At 48.9% G+C, this 22,761-nt stretch overlaps 1 protein-coding gene across 1 annotated transcript; it reads left to right on the forward strand.

The window, feature by feature from the left end:
- The first annotated feature begins 1,083 nt into the window (after positions 1-1,083).
- Positions 1,084-1,566, forward strand: LOC120850725. Its single transcript, XM_040223345.1, has one exon. The coding sequence runs from the start codon at positions 1,084-1,086 to the stop codon at positions 1,564-1,566; it is 483 nt and encodes a 160-aa protein (XP_040079279.1).
- Positions 1,567-22,761: the final 21,195 nt, after the last annotated feature.

The raw sequence follows: 22,761 nt of genomic DNA on the forward strand, positions 1-22,761 counted from the left end.
CTCGGAGATAATGTTCCACGGGTAAGCTTTTTGCTAACTCTCAGTTTATTGCGGCCGACTCTTTCCAACTGCGTTGCGATCGTTATGAACCTTATCCCGCATTTTTGAGCGGCATAATCAAGTCGCATTATTATAATACATTTAAATACACGATAGGCAAGCAAGCGCAATCATTGGATCTAAACTATCAGTTTTGGGCACATTTTTGTCGGACTACTGCGGGTATTTGAAAGTTGCTCTGTCGTTGAAGCATGCCTTATTTCAACTACTCCGAATTGGGTTAGAAACATTTCAAATTTCCTGCTCGTCATACTTGCAACATATGTTGCAGAAAATTCAAATATTAGTGTCATATATATGAGGCAAAAGGGGTAGTTTAAAATAAGCTAGTGTTTCTAGAATAAAATGCACACAAACAATTAGAAATTCACAAATATGTATTTATTTTATTGAAAGACAATACTGTTTTGGCGTTTTGACAGTCAGACCTCGTTGTCTGCCTCAGATTTTCACTGAGAGACCCAGAACTCCTCCATGCATGACTGCAGAAAATGAAAAGCATGCACTAGACTTTCACCAAGTTCTGCAAGCTGTGTTCAGAGCACTGAAAAAATGACTGCTTTCGCAGGCTTGTTGACAAGACTAATTCCATACAAGGAGCAGTGCACACTGTTCACCCTTCGAGCGGTCAGACTTCAACGACATTCCCCCCCCCCCCCCTTCCCCCAACTGACTTTCCCTCCACCTCCCAAATGGTCCGATCTCAACGGTTCCCCCAGACTGACTTTCCCTCTCCACAAGCCCCATTAACAGCACGACCTCAAGCAGCGTCAAGCAGCCCTGAAGCTCCATCTTCGCGGCCGGCAACATGCTCTGGCGACCACTGTGCACAGCTACACAGTTGTGTCTTCACGACGACGGGACAGGATGCTTCTAGCTGCCAGCAAACGCAAGCTGCAAAAAGCAAAAAAAAAAGCAAAAAAAAAAAAAAAAAACTCGAGACAAGCAAGAAAAAAAAGGGCAAACCAAAAGGGCATTAAGATAAAAAAAAAAAAAAAAATTCAATGCCTTGCTGAAAAATTTATGGCACAGCTACCTCAACCAGCGGTAGCCATACCGGACAACATCTTCAGTGGCACACTGCGAGACACTGTGTTGAAAAAACCTGGAAGAGCAAACAACAGCTACTCGGAAGATGTGCGCAAGTTTGCCTTGACACTGCATTTCTTTTCGGCCAAAGCTTACAAATTCCTGCGCAAGCATGTGAAACTGCCTCACCCCTGTGCACTTCGGAAATGGGCAGCCATGATCGGTGCGAAGCCGGGCTTCACCAAAGGGTGCTTTGAAAAAGTCTTCCAGGAAGCTCAGAAAGGACTTCTCCTCATCAGCCTGATGGTGGATGAGATTAGTATAAAGAAGCAAGCGGACTGCGAAAGCAAGAGAGTCGTAGGCTACTGCGACCTGGGCCATGGCATCCTCAAAGACGATTGCAATGCATATGCGAAGCACGCGCTTGTTTTCCTGGCAGTTGCCGTCAACCGCAACTGGAAGGTACCTCTGGGATAGCCCTGATTGATGGACTGGACGGCACTGTTCGGTCCAATTTGGTCCAGCAATACCTGACAAAATTGAAGGAGGCTGGTACCGAGTGCATCTCTGTGACGTGTGATGGTACAAGCTGCAATTTATCTCTGCTCACAGCACTCGGGGTAAGTCTGGCGGAACCAAGAATGAAGAGCTGGTTTCCTCACCCCTCCGGGGGATAGGCGGCCGACTGGGCTCAAGCGTACACCCAGCTCAGAGCACGTGGAGCGAAAGCTCGCGCTGCAGATTCTAGGGATCCTGGGTTCTGCCAGTTTTGATCTGGATGAGCATCGTACCGGCGTGCAGTCGTGTATCACTACTGCGTGAGCACGTTAAAGATCCCAGGTTAGCAGTCGTACTGCACTGACAAAATTGCTCATCTACAGTGTAAACCAGTGTCGCCCCATCCTGGCAGACCGACCTTACGCTGCATAAATCACTAAACGTCCAATTTGACTTTTTTATTTTCCTTATTCCTCCGACCCGTCAAGAAGGGTTTATGCAATTTAAGACAAATGCCATATGTTGAAGCTCATGCGAAACCTGCTGGCTGAAAAGGAGCTCATCAGGGATGGTGCGGGTAGGACTGTGGCCTGGCACTACTTAATGTGTTTGGATCGCCTACAACAAAAGGAAGGCCTCCACGCCGGAAACAAACTTCGGAGGCGGCACATTGATTTCCACCAAGAGAAGATGAAGGTGTCGTTGGCGGCACAGGCGTTAAGCCGCTCCGTCAGCTGCGCCTTGTTGTTCTGCAAGGAAAAGCAGATCCCCGGCTTTGAGGGTATGGGGGTCACTGTTGAGTTTTCAGCAGTAGTAGATGACTCCTTTAACCTCACTAACTCCTGTCACCCCGCGCTCTTGGCAGCAAGGCCCGCATTGGCGTCAACAACAATGAGACACCCTTGACAAAAATATACAAAGCCTCGCGCTACCTCAGAGGCCTCAAGGATACCACGGGCAGACCCCTGATCCAAGGTCCAAGAGACGGCCATCCTTGGATTTCTGTTGGCCCTCCAGTCCATTAAGGGTCTGACTGAAGACCTCATGTGGAGCAGCAGCCATTTGCTCCACTGCCTGGTGTCACGCAAGCTGAGTCCTGAGCCAAGACCACCTCGAATTGTTCTTTGCAACAATCAGGAACAGAACGGGCAACAACAACCCTACGGCCCTCGAGCTTCGCTCGGCTACAGGAAGTGCCTCATCGCGAATGTTCTGCCCTCGAGACGTGGCAACTATCAGGTCGACGCCACGGAGACGCGTCTGTTGAGCTCGTCGGACAAGCGCCAGCAAGGCACAATAGCTGACACAAGCCAAGACGATGACGACGCCACGTGGGTTGTAGGGTACAAGCTTCTCTTGGAGTTCGCTGGGAGCATTTTACAATACATCGCGAGCAATGTGACCGTCCACTTTGCAAAAGAGGCAAAATGCCCAGACTGTGCAAGGATTGCACATCTTACCACTGACAATTGTGACCTGGTGCGTGTCAAGGACAAAGGCGGTTTACACTGTCCATCCCCAGACATCCTGCATCTCTACACCACTGCCGAGAAGGTGCTTCGCAGAAACTTCGACACAGTGGCCAAGGGAGAACGGAACTGGCTCTTCAGGCTGCAAACCGAGACGTTGACTATTGTCTCCTTGTCACCATCTTTCAAGAGGTTCGACCACCGGTTTGTCGCACAAACAATTGACAATCAGTCCCACTTCTCTGTCATGCTCAAGAAGATGCTGGCACACTACTTTCAACTGAGGATCCACCACATGTGCCGGCAGGAAAGTGCCGAGGAAAGTGGAGTGGCCGTCCGGCAATACTTCAGTGCTCTTTCGTGGACAATAACGAAACCTGCGCAACATTTGCCATCTGAGCCTGGCTTCTGTTTGCTAGAATCTATTTATGGAGACGTGGTGCCACATATCCAAATACTTGGCTTCTCACGACAAGAATAGTCCAGATTCTTTGCAACTCGAGTTGCAAAGAATCTGGACAATTCTTTTTCGATTTTGTTTATTTATTTTAAGTAGCCTAAGAGCCCTGGGGTTAGCGTATTGCATAATGAAGTGGTTTAATAAAATATTAAGGTTGATATGTCACGGAATGAGTCAATGTCTTAGAGGGAAACGGTGGATTCAATCAGGCCATTACAGTTGACAGGCCTGTTGAGAGAAATAGTGATCAATGCGAGGGAATATCCGATGCGGTGGCAAGATGAATAAATCATGCAAGAGGTCATTGAAATAAAACCTATGAAGGAGACAGAGTTTACTAATATGCCTACATGAACACAGGGGTGTTATCGAATAAAGTAAGTACTAGCCCGATTCTGAACCAAATCCGGATTGGATGCGAGCTATTTAACGTGTGGGTCCCAGGCCGAGGATGCATATTCTAGTTTTGGTCACACTATTTCAACATAAGCAAGGCACTTGACAGATGACAAGGTTACGGCATAAGAAATCAGGGATGTGCTTTGAATCAGAAAACAGGGCATTCCAGAGAAGGTATCGAGAGAAATGTACAAGGTCTTTGCAGTGCGAGACAGATTATACGTCAAGGTTACCTATAGTATGGTGCCGCGCGTCTCGGACTGGTGTGTTTAGCGTCCTTTGCTGCCCACACATTAAAAGTGGTCCCGAAGTGGCAACAAATGATGTCACAGAAGCCGGAGTGTCATTCTGTCGGATGTCGCGATCCCGGCGGTTGGTCGTAGAAATTCTAGCGAAATTCCCGAGCGACCGTGAGTGTTGCTGTAGTCGCGGTGTCCTAACTTCTGGCTGCCGTAGCTTCTGTGGACCGACACGCCTAATGGTACGTTTACACTTGCGGATCCGCCAGCGGATCCGCCCAGCTTTTGCCGCTGGGGCGAAACGCTGGGCGGAAAACGCGGCGGCGAGCCGTTTAGGTCCGGGATCTATTTCTGCCGCCGAACGAGGCGTTTCGCTGACCGGATGTGACATTCTTGCGCAGCGCGACGCTGCCTGCGTCACGAGTACGCGTTCTTCCGGGAGCAGCAACGCCCGGGAGAGAGAGAGCCGAGGCGGGAACTCTCGTGCCTTCTCGTCATATTTGACGAGACGTTACGGGAACCGCTGCCGCAGCCGGCGCTGCCTCCACCGCTCGAAGGAAATAGATGTATACACAACCAGCTCGTCGCCGCCGCCGCCGGGAGCGGATCCGCTCCCTCGGCAGCGGATTTCTTTTCAGGTGTAAACGTACCATAAGAGCGACCTGCAGCAGAACCACGGTCCGCCATATTCACCACCGTTGCTGTGACACTGCCAGGATTGCGGCCGGCAACAGCATGACACTTGTATGACGCCACCGGGAGGATATTGAGGGACCACTTTTTTAGACGCGGTAAACATATGTTAACGGCGCGTTCCAGGCGGCATGCCAATGGAGTAAGCAGTGTGCAAATGTCGGCAGGTTTATATTTTGATCTGTAACCAACCATTACTTAGGTCTACACAATTTTCAAAGTTAAAATAAGTTTTGCGTGGTTGAGATGATTCCATAAATGACACAGACGTAAAAAAAAAAAAACATAAGAAAACTAGGAAAAAACAAGTTTAAAAAAATCACAAAAGAGAGCAATGGTCCAACTAGATATCTTTTTGGTATGCCAGAAGCTACGGAAGTGCCTCTGGAATGACATAGATGTCAGGATGCTTTCGACCCATACCAGTATGAAAGCATGTAGAGGAAGTGCGGAGACTTTTGTTAGTAGTCGCTTCTGAAAGACGTCACTGAGAGCTGAAGGCACTATATTGGACAGGGCAAACAGTCCCTGCAGCATATTTTCTCTCACGATCCAATTTACCACTCGAACAAAAGCAAGAATCAGTGAAGATGCTGACAGAGCCCCGAGAGAAAGTCATGAAAAGAGAAGCAGTAGTGCAGGCATGCCTCGTGAAGCGCAGAAGTGCTCCACCTTGTCAATCTTAGCAGGCAGGCAAAAAGATAGCACGTGCTCGTCCCCGGAACAACTGTGCTTGGTGAAAGACACTGTAACAACAGAGTTACAACCCAGCAGTATGCTGTCTCGGCTGCTCTGCACCAGAGAACAAAAAAACTGTGAGCCCCACTTATTTGCCTGCACCCGACACCAGCAGTGGTTGAAGGACTGCACTTGTTTCTGCGGATGTCCAGTCTTTCTATAACAACAAGACGATGAAACAGCTGTATCGCTTGCTGGCATACCGAAAAAAGCTGTAACCGAAAAAGAATCATAAAGCGGCTTCAGATGAAATTGTTTACCAGCTTCGACGCGAGCGAGCAAGCGTTGTCTTGAGGACTTTTACCAACGAAATTGGTTTCCATCAACTATTCTCAGCCGCGTTAACACCTTCAGACATCTACCGACTACTTGCAAGCTGAGAACGCTGTGTCTATAGGTAGTGTGGAGGTACCCGGAAGAATTTCTTAGATACGTTGGGCATACTCAGTTGATTTTTTCAAAGGTACGTCGGACGGATCCGGCGATCAGGTATGTCGGACGTATGCGCGGTATAGATCTTATATATGAAGATGATGCCTGGTGTGCGCTGAGGGCTGATGACCCTGAGGACCATGCTCCCAAGTCACCGCGAGAGCTTGCGGTAGCAGTGCCGTTCCCCACGATCGCGGCAACATATAGCAACCAAATATGAGCCGCGGACGTACCCTGCTCATATTCTTTTCGTACGTCCCACGTAACTACAAGAATATGAGCCGGGCGCATCCGACGCTGGTCCGAGGTACCTACCATAAATCGGCCGGGTACGTTCGACGTAATTAACCGAATCTTCTAGGCTTGGGCCAGTCACGTGAAACCACCAAAACCTCTCACGCAATCCTTCTCAGCAATGAACATTTCGCTGGTCGAGTGCAGCGAGAATGCAAAACTTTCATGCGAGATATTCGCGCGATGTTTAACAGCCCATACCTGGTTCGATCTTGTGAGGTACGTGCTTACCCGGTTCTATTTGTTCATCGTCTGCATAGCAAAACATAGCACACATGGAGATTTACCATTCTCCCACAGCACGATCATCAAGGTTCAAGTTCGACTCGCACCGCCTTTGCCGCCATCGCTGCGCCAGCCGCGCTCAGTCAGCTCGCACCCGCTCGCTCGGCTCGACTCCCGTCCAGGTGGCCGTGTTCCAAAATTTACTCTATCTCACTCTTGGGCAAAGGTCTTGTATATACCCTTTGCGTTCGAAAACCTACCCGCGTCCAGCATTAATCTATCTGTTTTTCCGCGTGACTTAATCCGCCGGAATAACCGGATCCATTTGGGTAAAATTGGAACACAGCCTCAGAGGGCCCTTCTGCTGACCATGTGACCATGATCTGGCCAATCTGATCTGGCCCACTTCTGGGCGCAGCCATCTTAACGTCACGTGATCACTAATGTGGCAAACAGGCAAGATGGCGGCAATAAGGGGGGGGGGGTGCGATTTCCGCTGCAGGCCGTGGGTTCCGGTTTACCACCTTGAGATAATACTCAAGCTCGTTGGCCACGACGGGCGGGTCTAAATCGAAATTTTAGTGGGCTATTACGACACTGCTACTAATAAGATCGGAATGAAACTTAAGACATAATTTTTAAGGTGTCGACATTACCAATTTTACTGTTCGTTCGAATTCAAGGACATCTTCAGCTTCCCATTGGAGGAGACAAGTTGGTTTGCAAGAATATTCGAAAAATTCAAACGGATTTCGCACTTGGTTCTTTTGGCTTTCACGTGGAGAATTCGGGGTTAAATGTTTCATCGACATTTCAAGCAGCGGTGGGATTTATTCATTTTTTTTTATGAACCGGAAGTTCTCGAAGATGTCAAAGACTGCCGATGAGTAAACAACGGTCATTTTATTACCAGAACGTCCGTGATTTACGCACGAAAATACATTTTTGATGGTGTTTTGACCTCAAACTTCGATGAGTATACTGCATTACCGAAACGTGGCTTCATGAGGATATTGCTTCCGTAGATTATTTTACTGATACAATGTGTTTCGTAGTGACAGAGATTATGAGAGTACAGATCAGGCGCTGTGGCGAAGGCCTTTTGATTGCAGCGTGCGACACAGCACCGGTGCTCCGCCATTTCAATCTTGAAATGTGCAACGAGTGCATTTGGATGGAAATGAAGGCTACGGGCAGCAAGCATTTTCTGACTGGAAACTACTAACTTCCATCGTCCATTCCATGAGAAAAGTTCGGTGCCGTGCTTCTTGAGCTACCATTGCAACCAAACATGATCCTGAAAAATAGGAAATCGTTATTTTTGGAGTTTTTAATGTTCCTGGAACAGGGTAGTAACTAGAAAACAGATCGAGTGGCCCAAGGAAGGCAATGCACCTCGTTAAAAACTTTAGTTTTAATGGTGTTAAGCTGGGTGATTTGCCGGCGAATGCATGTGGTAATCTGTTGGACGTATCTTTTTTAGCAAAATAGACGAATATTCAATTGTACCAGTCATTGAACCACTCTGTGATGATGTGTGCCGTGCTGGAAGAAGGGTAAGGAGAGAGAAGAAACGAATGGGGAGAAGGAAGACGAGGCGTCCCGTGTGGCTGTGACGTGGCTGACGAGCTCCGTAGCCCTAGGAAAGGAGTGCCTGGGACCAAGTCCCAGGTCCTCCACCCCCACCGTATACTCTTTCGTGGTCCCTGTACCAGCCAGCCCTCGTACGGGACGACCGACCAACAAAAAGAAACCCTGCCTCACCCTCCAGATCCGGACGACTAGAACCAGGCGAGATTCGAACGTTGCACCCGCCTCGCGTTCTGGGACTGGTGCCACTTACTGCACTTTTTTTTTTGTAATTATCCATGATTAAATGTTTTTATTTTTGTAAACATAATTAACTTTGAAGAACTGAAAACGCAGGCTGAAGTCTCGTAATTCATTTGTAAGAAAGAACCTCGTGACAATTTACTGGTGTCCGCGATAGGACGAGATCTTCCGCCTGACTTTTCCGCGACGTGCGCGATCGAAAGCGTCGCTTTAGTCGGCCTTCCACGATTGGCCGAATGCTGACTATGACGTCAGGAAAGGATTTATTATCGACGGAAATAGGAGGAACGTAAGAGCTTGAATTTGGACGGTGTTGGCAGTGTTGTTTTGAGAGCGGAATGGTTTCAAGCTCCCATCATACTAATTACAAATACCATCAAAATTGTTTTTCGTAAGGTAATGACGTCACGAGAGGAAACCGTAGGAGGACGCCACCAAAATATATCGTCGCTAATAGATGGCATTCCGTGGCGGCCACAGTTGAGCTCGCCGCTGCTGAGCACGTAGTGACAGCAAGCTCTACAACACTTCCAACACGAACATTGCGCACCATCAAGATTGTCTTCTTTGGGAGACCCACCTCAAATATGGCGTCCAGTGAATACTACCCATTGAAAAGGCTTTAAATATTCAAAATGAAGGTGCGAGAGCAGATGTGTGTGGGTTGTGAGCTGGGACTCGAAGGTGCGGAGTTGAGGGCTTGGGTCGACGAGGGAGCGAGCGCGCCAATGAGAGGATAGGGCTGCCGAGAGGGAAGCGCAGCGCCAAAGCGCAGAAAACGATCAGCGTACACTGAAGCTAAGATTCGTCTTGCAGAGGCTGGTGGGAATGAACAACACAGAACTAGTCGTCATAGGCGGAGAGTTGTAAATTTTCCGGGGGCCCGAGGGGGAGGGGGGGGGGGGGGGGGGGGGCGCGGGATTTGCTGTCACCTTCTGCGTCCACACTGCCCTCCTCCTCCGATTGGATGGCTGGATAGATGGATGGATGTTAATGGCTATTCCCTTTGTGACGGGCGGTACCTTGCACCACCTAGCCTAAGTCTGAGAAGACAAACATACGATTTCTCCCACCAGTTTCCTCCCCCTAACTATCACCAGACAGTGTGGGGTATCACCAGGATGAGCTTCGGGGGATCGAGCAAAAAAACTAAAAACATCACCCACCGCCTGTTTCGGGAGTTGCCAATTTTCCTCTGGTCATTACTCCACCATTCAACATATCTGCTTGCATTGATCATAGCCATGAGGTTGGTATTCCGAACTTTAAAACTTTATTATTTCGATATTCTTTTATGCCACAAACATCTATAGACTGGAACCACCTTCCCGTCTCGATTGCTAACACACTGATATTGTTTAGTTTAAAAAGCTGTTACTAATAAGTGCACTTTATAGTAGTATTTTACAGCTCTCTCCGGTGATTTCCCTACAACCCCGGGCCTAGCCCTGGGGGGGGGGGGGGGGGGGGGGTGTACACTCCCCTTTGTTTTTCTGAAGGCACCCCCTTAAAGGGGCAGTGCAACGATATTTAATTGGAATGTTTTTCACTTTACACGAGCTTACTGGCACTAGTGGAACTGAAGGATACTCGCACGCAACGCCACTGACCAAGAAACTTCTTTGTTGCGCTGTAATTTCGAGGACAAAACCGAGTGTTTTCATTCAATCTCTCCTTCGCAAAACCTGATGACGTAGCTGGGCGGTAGCAGTACCGCCCAGTGACGATATTTGAATGCGGCTCATTGATTGAACCCGAGCATGTCGTGGACGCTCAATTTGGGCTCGTGATAATTCAATAGCGCGAGAAGCGTTCGGGTAGTGTCCTGTGTCCAATCGCTGCAAGGACGACAACAGCCGAACCATAACAATGCCTGGAACTCAGCGCGTGTCCTTTGCCTTGCCAACCCCAGCGCATGGCTATGATCAACATTGGCGGCATATAATCAGCTCCAGATCACGTGGCCGCTTGTTCTGGCTGTGGGTTGAGGGGGTGAACTCTGCTCGCTTTTCTTTATTTTTTTTCTGCGACTTCGATTGCGTGTGGTGAAAAACCAACGGGTATTTGACAGGTCATTAACGTCAGGGATCCGTTCTAAGCGGTATTTGCGCAAAATACAAAAATCGTTGCATCGCCCCTTTAATTCGCAACAACTCCTCTATTCTCAGATCCCCCCTACACCCCCCCCCCCCCCCCCCTTTAAAAATTTAGACATCCCCTAATTTCGATTCCTGAGGAAACCCCTATCTCTCTCTCCTCTTCAATGTACTTTCCTAGAGGGTATTTGAAATAAATAAATAAATAAATGAAAACCTTGTCGGCGTTACCCCTGCACCGGATCCACTCTAGACAAGGTTGAGACTTTGGGCCGGAGCCACGCCCGGGAGGGACTCGCAATTTTCCTCTTTCCCGCCTGTCCACAGCTGTGCTAAATGTGCATCATCCATCGTCGCCAGAAAAATCATGGCCCCGACCAGGGTCAGATTAAAAGATTTCGGGGGCCTGGACTAATGCTGGCTAGGCCCCGAAATCTGAGATGATGATGATGATGATGATGACGACGAGGGCGATGATGATGATTATAATGTTGGTCAAAAATGAAAAGTTTCAGTAAAAAAAAAAACTTCATTAAAGCGCCCCCGTTTCGAATGCCTAGAAATATGCTAAGTTAGGGCGATATCATTTTACAATATTGACAATGATATTTCTGACTATACAGTATATACAATCAGTATCATACAGAATACAATCTTATGTGTCCATTTTTTTGTTTCTATGCATTCTAAGATAACTAAACCCTGAGTGAAAACCATCACTTTTTATCGTCTCTCATACATCCCTCAAAAATGCTTTCGCTTTTCTCAGAGCTCAGCCAACCTCCCCAGTCTGCGGGAAGAACTCGGCGAATGACGAGGTCAAAAATATGCAGAGACATACAAATAAAGTCTTTGATATGACATGGAGCGTGACGTTCCACATGCTTACAAGTGCCACATCGCTGATTTTATTTTTTTATTTTTATATTTTTGGTTTGTCATTAACCGAGTTCACCTCGTAGATAGCAGCCATTGGCTTCTCCACTGTTCTGTGAGAAAGTAAACGCACGGGCACTTTTACGAGTGAGGAAAAGCGGGAATAAAGAGAAAGGGTTTGGTCACAGACGTTTCAAATGCAGTCAAACAAAATGGAAACAACTCACAAAGCAGAGGAATACAAACAGACATTAGATTAAAGCGGCACCTTCCAACACTTCAAGCTTGAAAATTCAGATATTGTTTAATTGAAAGATATCTCACGCAAAAGGTCCCTTTCAATAGAAATGATGGCGAGGGAATTCAACTTTACCTCGCCGAGTGTGGAGCGAAGGCAATTTTTAATCAAGTACGGCTTGGAAAAGGATCGTTCGCTCTCGCAGTTTGATACGGGGATAGACATGCACATTCTAAGAGGAATGGAAAGGTTGGGAAAAACGCTTTCAATGTCTCTCTCCTGCAACATTTTCAAAAGTCATCGAGCACTTTTGTCTTCACAACTGCAACTCTGTAGATAATCTGAGAACTGAAAGACTTCAGTTGAAAAGGTCGGCTCAAGGTCGTCCTTGTAAATCTCCGCCAGGCTCTGGGTTACGAAGTATCGAACTAACTCTTCGTCTATTCTGGCACAAGTGGTAGAGCGAGCTAGCCACGCAGCGACGGCATTCCGGTGGTCTACGCTGTTTTCATGAGCTCTTGCTTTTTCTTCCGCCCTTCCAGTCACAAAAGGACCAACACTGCTTGGAAGCGCGAACAACTTGCACATGGAACAAAACGCAGACCCTTTCGACTGCTAGTACATGAGCCAGTGTCGCTCAAACACCTCCCCATTAGCAGCCTTTCTTACAAAAATTTGAGAAGATAGGTATCGTTTCTGGCTCGTGTACTGTCTCTCGGAGGTACGAAAAGGTTCTCATCTATATTGAAAGTATTGAGGCTCCTTCTCGATACACTGGGTTCGAAATCTGTCGGGTACTGCGACAGGCCACTTAGCTGGATCGTTTTCAACATTGATGGGTCCTTTCTCGAGGGGCTGTGGAGACAGTCCTATGCGCTCATGGGATTCGGTGAGAGGTGATGCAAGTGTTCCTGAGACCCTGAGACACGCCCACTTCCATGGTCAGCAACCGGCTCCGGTACAGTTGCGTGCAGACCTGGGAAACACTGTTGAACACTCAGTTGGAGTGGCTCCTTGAGATTGTTCTCCGTGGGGATGGCTGGTTGCTGGGTGCTCCGTGGCAGACGCTCACACCCACCATTGGGCGTTCAGGATAGAGTAGACGGGACAGAATGTTCGATAGAGTTTATATTACCTGGTTGAGGGATTGTCCCCGGCTTTATTGTGATCTAAGTGGTAGAGTTTCATTTGGGGATGTCTTTGGACAGCTGGTTAAATACTTCGTCAACTTTGGCAGCTTTTTTTCCTTTTCTTCTTTCTTCAACTTCGCTTTTCTTTTAGACACTCCACTTAGATACTTGTGACCTTGAGATTTTGCGAATTAGAGCTGTCCCACCGAAAAGACAAGGCCTTGTTGTATAGCGAGTTGTCGAGACTCAGACCAAAGCACTAATATGGGGCATGGTGCAGACGAATGAAGTGATCTCAAAGAGACAGAGAGAGATAGTATGTGGGTATACCTTCTACTTTCACTCTCTGGTTCAATTAAATTGACACATTAGAGGCAGAAACACAATACAATACAATACAATAAACTTTATTTTTTAACACGAAGCCGACTTACTAGGAACGTCGTCGATTTGTTGTTTGCAGTGCAGTCTCCCTTTCCTTTATTTTAGAGCGCAGCTCTTAGGTGCCCGTTTCCGGCTTGAGCGGCGTTGGCGTAACCGTAAAGTCACGTGACCCCCCCGAGAACACGCGACCCTCAGTACCCTTCCCTCCTCACGTGACCCCCAGGTCACGTGACCTGGGGGGTCATGTGACCTGGAGACGTCACGTGGGGTCACGTGACCTCGGGGGAGTGGGTTACGTGACCTGGGAGAGGGGTACGTGACTACGGGGGGAGGGAGGAGGGGTATACCCTCCCCTCAGTACCCTTCCCTCCTCCTCCTCCTCCTCAGGAGCTGCACTCCAATTCGGCATTACAGGAAGTTGTAAACGGCTTTGCAGCTCTTAGGCGCCCGTTTCCGGCTTCAGCGGCGTCGGCGTCGGCGTAACCGTAAGGTCACGGGACCCCCCAGGTCACGTGATTCCTCCCAGGTGGGTCACGTGCCCCCCCCCCCCCCCCCCCGAGAACACGTGACCCTCACTACCCTTCCCTCCTCACGTGACCCCCAGGTCACGTGACCTTGGGGGGTCACGTGACCTGGGGAGGGGTCACGTGACCTCGGGGAGGGAGCGAGGAGGGGTATACCCTTCCTCAGTACCCTTGCCTTCTCCTCCTCCTCAAGAGCTGCGCTCGAATTCGACGTTACAGGAAGTTGTAAACTGCTTTCATTTTTTTCCTTTGAGAATCTCGAAAAATGCTACTATATGTGCAAATATATTCTGGAGAGCTGAAGACATTTCTTCTGGCTTGTAAGGGAGGTTTCAAACTCATTGTTACGTAGAAAACTAATCACATATTTGTAGAACGTCCCTGCTTCGCTAATAGCCGATTCACACGACGGACCGAATCGCGATTTTCGTCCGCGGACCGAGTACCACGTGACCGGCTAGTCACCGATTCCTGCGATCCGCTCCTTATCCGCGGACGCGCGGACTGATAAAGTCGAGCGCCTTTTTCACTCGCGGACTTTTGGCGGGAGGTTGACTGGAAAAGCGTTTAGTCTGGCAACGGTACACGGTTTTCTTAATTTTTTGCCTCTGGGCGTTTAAAACAAAAATGGCGCATCGTTGTGCTTTGTGCGTTCGTTGGTTCATTTTGTCGCGCGATTCTTGGTTCCACGCGTGAAAGAAACTCCAGAAACTTTGTCCGGCTGACGTGACGCAGGTTCCGGTACTCCTCCGGGTCCGTGCCAAGAAGCTCCCGTCAAAACTCGTCTAGCACGCTGCGATAATTCTTGAACGTCCAATCAGGATTTCCCCGAGCAAGACCTCTCTTGTGGATGTGTTGTGGATGTGGTGTGCTTGAGTGTTGTGCACGAGCGCGGAGAGCGTGAAGGCATCTCCAAGCGCCCCTCCGCGAGCCAAGAACTTCGTCGCATCTACGGCGAAGCTTTCTCGAGCAGGACCATGCCTGTGTCACTGTCATGCTTTGGGTTAGTAAAGTTAGTGGCGCTTTGCGCGAAGCCTATCCCGGTGTTTTGTCTCGATCTGTACGTAACAGCGGCGCACGATTCTTTATCGCGGCAGCAAAGTCGATTCCTCTCTTGGACAACGGTACCACGATGCATGCGATGTTGGATTTTCGCGGCACTGTGGGGTGGCGAACAGGTTCGGTCCGTCCTCGCTGGCGTCTGCTCGTCGCCTCCTTCGTGTGGATGCGCTTGGGAGACGCACGAACCGCGGACATGTCGTCACGTGATCAATCCGTCCGCGGATCAGTCCGTCGTGTGAATCGGCTCTAAAGGTTCCATTTGGCGACCGTGAGCACTTCGCGAAGTAAATCCACGTGTGCAACTTTCGGCGTAAATGCGCACTCGGATATATAGACCCATTGTTGTTCATAAAACTGTCGCTTCAAAAGGGAGTCCACTCGAAGGAAAAGTTTTCACCTTCCGTCAATAACAAGAGCACCAAGGAGACGACAGTTCTGTCCCCTTGGCCACGGATCGTTGGAGATCCCGTCTCGTTTGCCCTCAAAAACGCGTGTTTTCAGGCATTACTCTCTGCTACTTCGTCCACCCCTAGCCTGACAGTGCGGTAAGAACTACGTGCTTGTTGGACCAGTCAAACGTTCAGCTTACGCCACGTGATCACGCTCTCACTCATACCCACTGGTACGGAGAGCGCGTAGCTCCAACCGCACTGTCAGCTTAGGGAGGAACTTAGTATAGTACGTACCATGGCCTGAGCAGGTCCAGCCTGCTCAGGCTGGTACGTAGAAAAAAGACCGGCCTAAGCAGGTCTTTTTTTTTTTTTTTTTTTTAATAGGGGTGTAAATTTTTTTTTTGTGCAAAAAAAGAAACATGCCTCGGCATATTTCTTATTTTGCTCAATGCCTCTTTCAAAAGAAAGCAAAACACCCTGGAGGCCAGCGACCCGTCAGAAGAGTCGGGTCTGTCTGCATCCCGATGGTTCTACTATGCCCAAGAGGAATTAGGAAAAGAAGCCCGGCGCGTAGAGCGCGCCTTCGGTTTCACTTGCTTTCACTTCACTAAAATATTTCCTTAAATATTTTAGTACAACTTTATTCCCATTTCAATTTTGCTTTGCAAAAGTTTTGTTCTGATATTTTTATACCAAATGACGGCATGCCCCCCCCCCCCTTCCCACACACACACACACACACACAATCGGGGACCCTGGGCTGCAGCCCCCTTAGCCCGTACCTTAATCCAGCTTTGGTCCGTTACCCCTAATCCGTTACCCCTTCAGAGAGGGCAGGGCGAAGCCCCGTGCACTTCAAAACCAAGTGCTTGTCTTGCTCTCATTATGGCAAGCGGCACATAATGTGTCTGTCTCCTGAAATTTAGCCCTATACATTCTCGTCCTCAAAACTCCCGTTCTCGCCTCGAACAGAAAATAACTTCCCTGTGAATTTTCAAACACATTTTCCTTTCTTATGTCCTGTTTTTGGGACCTGTACATTGTTAGAGCTGATTTTTCCTGCATTCTTCCCTCTCACATTTTCCTTCTTGCCTTTGTCACTCCCTTTTCTACTTAAGTAGTCTGCTGAGCCCCATCACTAGTGTGTAGGTAATTAAATGTAAACTTTCGAGTTCGGTTTGTCCAGTTTGTGTTTAACCTTTTCATGTATAAATACTTGAATACCTTCCGTGCCCACCGCGTATCATCCATTTCGGTCAACCTTTGTTCAAATTTCAACTTATTAATTGCCTTATTTCTCTCAAAAGACGACCAGCCCATATCCCCCTGTACTCCTTCATCCGGTGTCTTTCCATGTGCTCCCAGTGCCAATTTGTCTACGCATCTTTCTCGAATTTCTAATCCTGATTGAATTTCTGATTTCATGCACAGTACCCCATTGCCAAGAGACAGTCCTGGTACCATCACTCATTTCCATATACATCTGATTACTTCATATCCATTATAATTCCATAGTGCCTTGAGCTTCATAATCCATGAATTTATTTTCCCTTTTCTAATTATATTCCCTTCATGTTCCTCTAGATCAGGTGTGCATAATATACGGCCCGCCGCCAGGCCCAGCGCAGGAAGTTGCTTACTATGCCGTTCAATTTACCGGGCGCCCGCTCCGCTTGGCAAGCAGCAGTGAAACCCTCCGACCGACAATTCTCAGTCTTTGGCGAAGGAACTACGATTCCTCAGTTCAAATTTTCCCTCTCCGCTAATCCCGCTGACAACAATAAGACAGCGTGTGCATGCCGTCCCTGTTCATAGTGCGTTTCTGTCTCAACATGTCTGTACACGAAACGCGAAAACTTCTTGCTCTCTCTCAACAGACCACCTTTTTTCTTTTACCACGAAGGCTACCAACCCTCTCCCTCCATGTTGGGGTAGTTAGGGGGAGAAAATTGGCTTAGACGGGCGAGAGGAATTATATGTTTGTCCTTTTAGACTTATGCTAGGTGGCGCAAGCTACCGCCCGTTACATTAACATCCATCCCTCCATCCACATTAACAATGCCAGTTCAATGCAAAAAGGAAAAATACCAGATGGGTTCTTGCGTTCGTTGAGAGAAGCTTTTTGCACGGGAAATATGAGTGCCCTTCCTTCCAAAGAAGAGGAAAATCGACCAGGAGGGCCGGAAGTTGAACCACGAGTGGACATACAGCTACTTCTTCATCCATAATGCATCGAAGTGCATCTGCCTCGTGTGTCGCGAGTATTTCGCCGTGCCTAAAGAGAACAACAGAGACCAAACGCACCTGCGACTTTGGCGCCCTTTCGGATTCTGAGAGGCTAATGAAATCCGAGAACTTAAAGTGGAAGTTACTTGCTGAGCAACAAACCTTCACAAAAGCAAAAAGTACGTCTGAACCAGCTATGTGGGCTTCTTTTCGGATATTTCAACAGATAGCTAGTTCAGGTCGTCCTTTTTCTGGCGGTGACTTCATAAAACAGTGCCTTCTGGTTGCTTCTGGAGAAATGTGCACGGACAAGAAATCGGTCTTCCAAAATCTGAGCTTATCAAGTGTGAGTGTACAGCGAGGTGTGCACGAAATAGCAGACGGCCTGCCATGCACCTAAAGAAGAGTTGCGGTCACTTTGTACACTACTCTCTTGCTTTGGATGAGAGCACAAATATCAACGATACTGCTCCACTGTTTGTTTTAGAGGGCAGCTCTTAGGCGCCCGTTTCCGGCTTGAGCGGCGTCGCCGTCGCCGTCAGCGTCGCCGTCACCGTCGGCGTAACCGCGCGGTGCATTATGGGTAAATTTCCCCGCTAAATCTAGCGGAAAAATTTCCCCGCTAAATCTAGCGAAATATTTTCCCGCTAAATCTAGCGGAAAAGTTTCCCCGCTAAATCTAGCGGAAAAATTTCCCCGCGAAATCTAGCGGAAAACGTTTCCCCGCTAAATCTAGCGAAAACAATTTCCCTGCTAAATCTAGCGGAAAAATTTTTCTGAGGGGTCACGGGACCCCCCGAGATCACGTGACCACCCGAGGTCACGTGACACCCCAAGGTCACGTGACCCCCCACGTGCCCTTGGGGAGGGGGTCATGTGACCCCGCCAAGGTCACGTGACCTCAGGTCACGTGGCCACCCCCCTCCCCGAGGTCAAGTGACCCCCCCCCCCTCCCCCCCGAGAACACGTGAATCTCAGTACCCTTGCCTCCTCCTCCTCAAGAGCTGCTCTCTAATTCGGCGTTACAGGGAGTTGTAAACGGCTTTCATTTTTTCGATGATGTTCAGCAAGATTCTAATTGAAACCATGCCCTTAAACTCAATATTTAAAAAAAAATTGCAACGCACCAGAGGCTCGTTGTATTTATCCGTGGTGTCAATGAAAACTTCCAGGTAACTCAGGAACTAGCAGAGCTCTGCTCAATGCACGGACAGAGTGCTGGAGAAGAGATAAGCAAGGAGGGCAAAAGCGTCGTCGAGAAGCTCAAACCGTGGGAAAACCTCGCAAGTGTCTGCACCGATGGAGCCCCAGCTATGATTGGGAGAAGAAATGGAGCCGTTGCCTTACTACAAACGTCTAGCTGCGCACTGCACCAGGAAGACTTTGTGCTGAAGTGATGAAGTTCGAACACGTGATGAGAGTCGTGACGTCGGTCGTCAACTACGTGCTCGGGGATTGAAGCACAGAAAGGTTCAAGAGTACCTGAAAGAAATGAAGAACAAGGACATGGATACCCCGTACAACACCGAAGTTGTGAGGTAAGGGATGCCAGCACAACTTCTCAGTTGTGGAAATGTTCTGAGCGTTTCGTTGCTCCCAAGAACGACATCGCTTTCTTGGGCGAAGAAGGGAAACAAATACCAGAGATGGAAGATGAACAGTGATTACGGGATTGGCATTCCTCACAGATATTTCAAGCCACCTAAATGAGCTCAACACTATTTTCCAAGAAAGGACAACCTCATTTCAGACATGGTGAGCGGAATCTTCGCATTCCAAGGAAAGTTGCGCCAGTTCACATCGCAGCTTCAAAGTGGAAATTTAGCAACGGCGCGTCTTCCTCCCTTCTACTGACGCGCCCCCAAGCAGACACAAAAAGAAGGAAGGAACGAGACGTTTTTCTCCTTCTCCAGACTGACGGGAGAAAGGTTCCGCACTCCTGCCTCATCTTCTTTCGGTTTTGTTTGTCGAGCACGTCGCACGCGTTGTTTAATAAATGTTGAGTTGATTGAGCTTCAGCAGCAGTGAAGGCCGCCTGTAATTCCGTCTCCCAGCCCAAACGTGCAGAACATTTTGATTGCATTGACGTTTTTACCACTAATTTTATCAAACGAGCAAACGAAGCCGCTGAAAACAGCGAAGTTCCGGAGCAGTGCCAGCAGCGCTACGTACGCTGGGCTAAGATGGCCGCCTCCGGATTGCGGAACGACGTTACAGAACGACGTTTCGGCGTTGACGTTTCGGCGTTGTTATAGAAACTCCGTCGTGTCGTATTGTGATGTCCGTTTTTTTTTATTTGTCCCAGTCTCAGATTTTCTTTCAGTGATGTTTATTTCCTAACGAACTCGTCTGCGTACTTTCGCTCCTTCCAAGAGGTGTAGCCCGAAACAACCCATTCCCGTTTGAACCCGTCCCGTTTCGACCCATTCCAGAAACGACCTTCCTGTTTGAACCTGTCCCGTTTCAACCTGTTCCAGAAACGCCCTTCATATTTGAACCCGTAGCCAAGACATATTTTACGTTTGAATTCGTCCCGTTTGAACCCTTTGGTATAAAGCCCCGCACATCTCAACCTCTTCGCGAAAAGTGTCCATCGTTCTAATCCTGGTTTGCGCAGTTTTCCTGCTTAAGAATATGTCCCAAAATTATGTTAATGCAAATAACGCAAAGGTGCAGGCGAGCAATTCAGTTATGTTGTGAAATATTTTTGCTCGTAAACGCATTCTTAAAATATGCAATAATTTCAGAAAAGCTTCAACGAAATATATTTCTACTTGAACCACTTATAATGTTTCTTTCAAGATGGTCCCCAAAATGTGTAACTACGAAATGGACCATGTACACTGCGCGACAACGTTAGCACGAACACGATGTTGGCGATTTTTCAAATTTAACTTCGAAATGGTATCAGAAGGTACCACATTTTACCGGTTAGGTTAGTGGCCTAGATGAGCGCTTTCAAACACACTAATAATAATGATGGCAGTCATTTGATTTTTTTTTTAAACAAACAGCTAAAACCAACAATCGCTTGTTCGCGCTCACGGTTTCGCGCTCTGTAAACTAACAGGGAGCTTTTGTAGACCGTTTTCGACGACACGCGATGCTCCTCTGCAACCTGCTACGATACCCAGAACTCTACAGTCAAGGGCATCGGCGCGCAGGCGCAGTAGCGGCTTCTTCGTTGCGGAGGGCTTAGCGAAAGGGGAAACGCGGTCTACGAAAACTCCCTAACAAAGTCTTAGAGTAACGCAGGCAAGCACTTTGAGTAAGCAAAAATTAGCGTTGCCTAAGTTTTTATATTGCGACGCTACTTTTAGGTTACCCAAAGCGCTTGCGTACGTTATTCTTAAACGTCCTTATGGTGAACGGGATATTTTTAAAAGTGATAAATCAGACAGGCTGACGGGCATATAATTGCGACTTCATTTTCTTACAAGTTCAAACACAGAACCGTCGCGTACACAGGCAAAAATCATAAACCACAAAATGCTATCGCCTTAGTTGAGGAAGTCGAGCAGGAAAATTGCGCCATAAGAAACTCGACACTCCAATTGTGATAGTTCGGGCGATAACCTGGCCCGCTCGGCACCACCATTTGCAAGCTGCTGCAGCGGTATCCTTGTCAAGGCCTCATCCCGTTTGCAGGGCGATGAAGTTGTAAATGTTCGGGTGAGCCCTCCCTGACACAGCGTTTATCTTACGGTGCCATGTCTCCGAGGTTGTTTCGGGAGAGGGAGAAGTGATGTGAACAAGGAGAACAGACACTGGACACTTGAACCTAATCAAATGTTAACGAACAATACCAACGAACCGAACGATGGCCGAAGTGGGAAGGTTGTTTCGGGAAAGGGCGATATGGAAAAGGATGAAACGAGAAGGTCGTTTTGAGCCGGGTCGAAACGGGAAGGTACAAACGGGAAGGTTGTATTGGGAATGGGTCGAAACGGGAACCACCCCTTCCAAGACAGGCAGGTTTTGCTGCCGGCTGCCTGCCAGGGTGCCTTCTATGCTGGGTTCGGTTCTGTTTTCTGATGCCGAGTGCCAACAGGCAATCAACGTGGTCCTGTATTTCTGCGTGTTACCAACATAGCAGCAACATCGCGATGGCAGCGATGTGACCGTGTGTTCCCGTTTCAGTGGTGTAACAACGAGATGAGTAGACGGAAACTATTAGGCATTGATTGCCGCTAGTCGGGCGGTGATTGGAGTGGGAAAAAGGGCGGATGGGGGGGGGGGGGGGGGGGGAGGTCGCAGGTTGAAATTTTGCTTTACACTAAAGAGTTTAATTGCGGTGCAATCGATCTACCTGCGGATAATCATGTTGGAACGCTGGTGTGAACCGTAGCTCCTACCGTACAGTTGCCAATGTGACTGTCAGTCACGTAGCCAGGATTTTGTTTCGGGAAAGGGGGGGGGGGGGCGCTTATGACAAAAGACTGTATGAGGGGGAAGGGGGATAGGAGGTCCCAGCAAAATGGAAGATTTCGGGGGGGGGGGGGGGGCGGGCCCCATGGGCCTCCCCCCTGGCTACGTGACTGGTGACCAGAGGTCGGCATTTTAGGTCGCCCTCACTCACCCTCACCCTCACAGCCACACTCACCTAAGCCCCTCACTCACCCTCACTCTCACAGCTACACTCACCATGAGCCCCTCACTCACCCTCACCCTCACAGTCACATTCACCGTCAGCCCTTCACTCACCCTCACTGAACCTCACGGCCCTCACGCACTCACCGCCCTCACGGCCCTCACGCCCCTCACGGCCCTCACGCCCCTCACGGCCCTCACGCCCTCACAGCCCTCACGCCCCTCACTCACTCATGGCCCTCACAAAACTCACCGCCCTCACGCCACTCACCGCCCTCACGGCCCTCACGGCCCTCACCACCCTCACGGCCCTCACGCACTCATAGCCCTCACGCCACTCACCGCCCTCACGGCCCTCACCGCCCTCACGGCCCTCACGCCACTCACCGCCCTCACGCCACTCACCGCCCATTAAGAATACTAATGCACCTTTCTGAAACAGTTTATTTCCAAAAAACGATCGATTTCAAACCAGAACCAAGTCTTTCGGTGTCATCATCACCGGCACGAAGTATCACGTGAAAATGTTGCGTCCCTGATTGGATGCAGCCGCTTCAAACGTATTCGAATTGCTCCGAGTTGCTTGCTTATTTCGAGCCGGACCCGATCTCAGCAATTCGTGTCGATCTAGGGAAAGCTAGAGAACAACCCGTCATTAACACCAAAATCGCTGAAAAAGATGCTCGATCTGAAGGGGGCCTCACGCACTCACCGCCCTCACGCACTCATGGCCCTCACACCACCTCATGCACTCGCCGCCCTCACGGCCCTCACGGCCTTCACGCCTCTCATGCCACTCACTGCTCTCACGCACTCATAGCCCTCACACCCCTCACGCACTCACCGCCCTCACACCACTCACACACTCATGGCC

Source organism: Ixodes scapularis, unplaced genomic scaffold, assembly GCF_016920785.2.
Source record: "Ixodes scapularis isolate PalLabHiFi unplaced genomic scaffold, ASM1692078v2 PGA_scaffold1__304_contigs__length_218370807, whole genome shotgun sequence".
In the NCBI taxonomy this organism is placed as follows: domain Eukaryota; kingdom Metazoa; phylum Arthropoda; class Arachnida; order Ixodida; family Ixodidae; genus Ixodes; species Ixodes scapularis.

What these genes read in the sequence shown, in the direction of transcription:
- LOC120850725 (XM_040223345.1), top strand. Translation starts at nt 1,084, where the DNA reads ATGGCACAGCTACCTCAACCAGCGGTAGCCATACCGGACAACATCTTC.